Raw genomic sequence first — 3,180 nt, forward strand, 5'->3', positions numbered from 1 at the left:
ACTTACTTATTATTTAAAAAAAACTATATCCAACAGTCATATACACAAATTGATGAAGATGTGCTTTCAGAAAATAGTTTATATGTTGACTGGAAATCATTATATTTATTAAAAATGCTATTTAAACTAGAAATAACTAGTACTTTCCAAAACATAACTGAACTAAACAAACATAAAATTAAAAGTTGTAAATGAAAGTATCTTAATCATTGAATATATTACTAATTTTTAATCTCAAGATTTTTATAAATGAGAATTATACACACTTTTATATTTCTGGTCAAATTATCTAACTCAATAGTTTGCACACTATGGCAACCAAAATGTTGCTATAATAAATAACTGAGTTTCATGAACTGCTATGAAATAATTTGTTAAGAAAACAATCTAAGAATAAGGTAATTTTTCAATCAATATTTACAAAAAGCCTTTGTAAAACTAGATTATACACATGCATATAGATATTTTCTTTTTAACTGGAGTTGTTGACTGATAAGAAAGACAATTGATGCCTAAATTTTTTTAATTCCATGTTTACTACAATATTGTCAATTATTCTTACTAGTATGTCTTCATTTAATTTTAGTTTTAGTGTCATTATTGTACACATTTTTAACACCTAGCACTGCTCTATGGTGATATACTATTTGGACCATTTTATTCCTTCTCCAAGAGACTGAATAGGTCCTTTTCTTGACTATGTTGTGAAATTATTTATAATCTTCTCAGTCTGGAGTAATCATTACTCTCTCTGGCCAACTTCAAAATTGATGAATAAGTGTATTGTTAAGTTTTGATTAAATATATTTTAGTATAATGTTATATAGTACCCCCAAAGAAAGAAAAATACATCTGATCTTGAAGTAGTTAAATGTTTAATATTTCTCTTGACCAATTCAAAATTCATATCTGAGACTACTGTTTTTTTTTTTTTTTGTCTTTAGAAATACTGAGAACTATATGCACAACCAATGGACATGGACTAAAAGGGGGGGGACAACTGGAGGGAGGTGGGTCACCAGGGGGAGTGGAGCAGAGGCAAGGGAAATTGGGACAACTGTAACAGTATAATCAATAAAACATATTAAAAAAGAAAATAAAATAAATTGGTATATAGCCCCCCCAAAAAAGAAATACATCGTTCATACACTCTAGGAAAATGAAGATGATTAGGATGATTGTGTATACTAATATGTATTATATTAACTAAATACTTGAATTGTTTTATGTTAGGTGATAAATGCATAAAGTAATATTATAAAATTCAGAAAGTAAATGTTTCCATTAGCAAAACATTCACATACTTTCTGCTTTATTTAATTCAAATAAACTACTTCAAAATAAGTTTTGAAAAGTCATTATTCAGGTTTTTTTTTTTGTTTTGGTTTTTCATTATTTGCTGCTTTGCTAACAGTTCCAGCTTTTTATAATTTTATAATGCTCTCAAAAGCCCCACACATCAAATGCTAACACACCTTTGCTGTATATCAGAAATCTACCTAAATATATCTAGCCTCCACGAGAAACTCTCTTCATGTCATTCGTCAGAAGAATAAGAAGTATAAGGAAGAAATACTTTGCAGTTCACTTAACAATAGGTCTTCAAAATGAGACATCCAGACTTATAGGACAATAGTTGTCTTAATCTAACATATTTTGAAAGGCATTTTGCATCTGCTCAGAGTTAGTAAGTAAATCTGATTCTAGGTTTAGAGATAAATGTGATAGATAATAAAGATTAGTACTCTAAGATTATGACTTAATAACAGTTAATTGATGGTTTATGAATATGCATAACTCTGAATTCATATTTAGATTATATATATGTGTATATATATTCCCAAACCTATAATGATGTGTGGATAACAGTAAAATAATGTATACCACAATTCCCTTTTTATAGATTCAGTTATTTCATTGGAATTGGACTGCTTATTTATAATAACGAGATTTTCAACAAGAATGCTTTTTGTAAACCTATTACATTGCCTTTTTAGGGTAAGAAAATTTAAATGTGGGGAGTGAAATAAAGACAGAATTAAATTTAAACATTAATTAAAACAAATAGCTTTCCACGAAGATGGCGCCCAAAGCGAAGAAGGAAGCCCCTGCCCCTCCCAAAGCCGAAGCCAAGGCAAAGGCTTTGAAGGCAAAGAAAGCAGTGCTAAAAGGCGTCCACAGCCACAAAAAAAAGAAGATCCGCACGTCACCTACCTTCCGGAGGCCTAAGACACTGCGGCTCCGAAGGCAGCCTAAATATCCTCGCAAGAGTGCTCCGAGGAGAAACAAGCTTGACCACTATGCTATCATCAAGTTCCCCCTGACTACTGAGTCAGCCATGAAGAAGATAGAAGACAACAATACACTCGTGTTCATTGTGGATGTCAAGGCCAACAAGCACCAGATCAAACAGGCTGTGAAGAAGCTCTATGACATTGATGTGGCCAAGGTCAACACCCTGATTAGGCCTGATGGAGAGAAGAAGGCATATGTTCGACTGGCTCCAGACTATGATGCTTTGGACGTTGCCAACAAAATTGGGATCATCTAAACTGAGTCCAGCTGGCTAATTCTAAATATAAAAATTTTATTCTAAAAAAAAAAAAAAAAAAAAAAAAAAAAAACAAATAAAATATTTAAACTCACTTTATAATTTTAAAAATGTTTTGCATAGTGAATATAAATTAACTATACTATAAGTTAAATGCATATACTTAAATTATATTAAATTAATAACATATTTCAGAAGCAACTGTATAAAGAATATAAACAAAATAGAAAATGGAAAAATTAAAAAATGACTGAATACCTTGGCTATATGACAAGCTAATGAATATTAATTATACTAAATAAGTGGAATCTTTTTTAAAAGAAAAAATAACTGCCATGCTAACAAATCCAGGTACTGTAGAATTATTTGGTGCTAATATTTCAACATGCAAACATTCTTTGCACCTCCACTCTTTATAATATATTTGAAAATAACAGGATGCTTAAATTATCACTTAGCAGTTTTGTTTAAAGGTAAGAGTTATTTTTGACCAGATGACACATTTACCTGTGTTGGAATGGAGGAGGTGAACTACTTGTACAGGCTTCCGCTCTCCAAAATTGGTCAGGGTGGAGGGTGGTATTTAATTTGAAAGCAAGCAGCTGTCTTGCTGTACTGGCCAATTGCTT

General features: G+C 30.9%; 1 protein-coding gene across 1 annotated transcript; it reads left to right on the forward strand.

The window, feature by feature from the left end:
* Positions 1 to 2,080: 2,080 nt before the first annotated feature.
* LOC149996038 (large ribosomal subunit protein uL23) lies at positions 2,081 to 2,596 on the forward strand. Its single transcript, XM_090258222.1, has one exon. It carries the CDS (start codon positions 2,081 to 2,083, stop codon positions 2,549 to 2,551), a length of 471 nt encoding a protein of 156 aa, XP_090114348.1. The 3' UTR covers positions 2,552 to 2,596.
* Positions 2,597 to 3,180: the final 584 nt, after the last annotated feature.

The sequence above is a fragment of the Furipterus horrens genome, unplaced genomic scaffold (genome assembly GCF_987537825.1).
Source record: "Furipterus horrens unplaced genomic scaffold, mFurHor1.1.pri manual_scaffold_12, whole genome shotgun sequence".
In the NCBI taxonomy this organism is placed as follows: Eukaryota; Metazoa; Chordata; class Mammalia; order Chiroptera; family Furipteridae; genus Furipterus; species Furipterus horrens.

Coding starts and splice junctions, on each gene's coding strand:
- LOC149996038 (XM_090258222.1), top strand. CDS start 2,081: ATGGCGCCCAAAGCGAAGAAGGAAGCCCCTGCCCCTCCCAAAGCCGAA.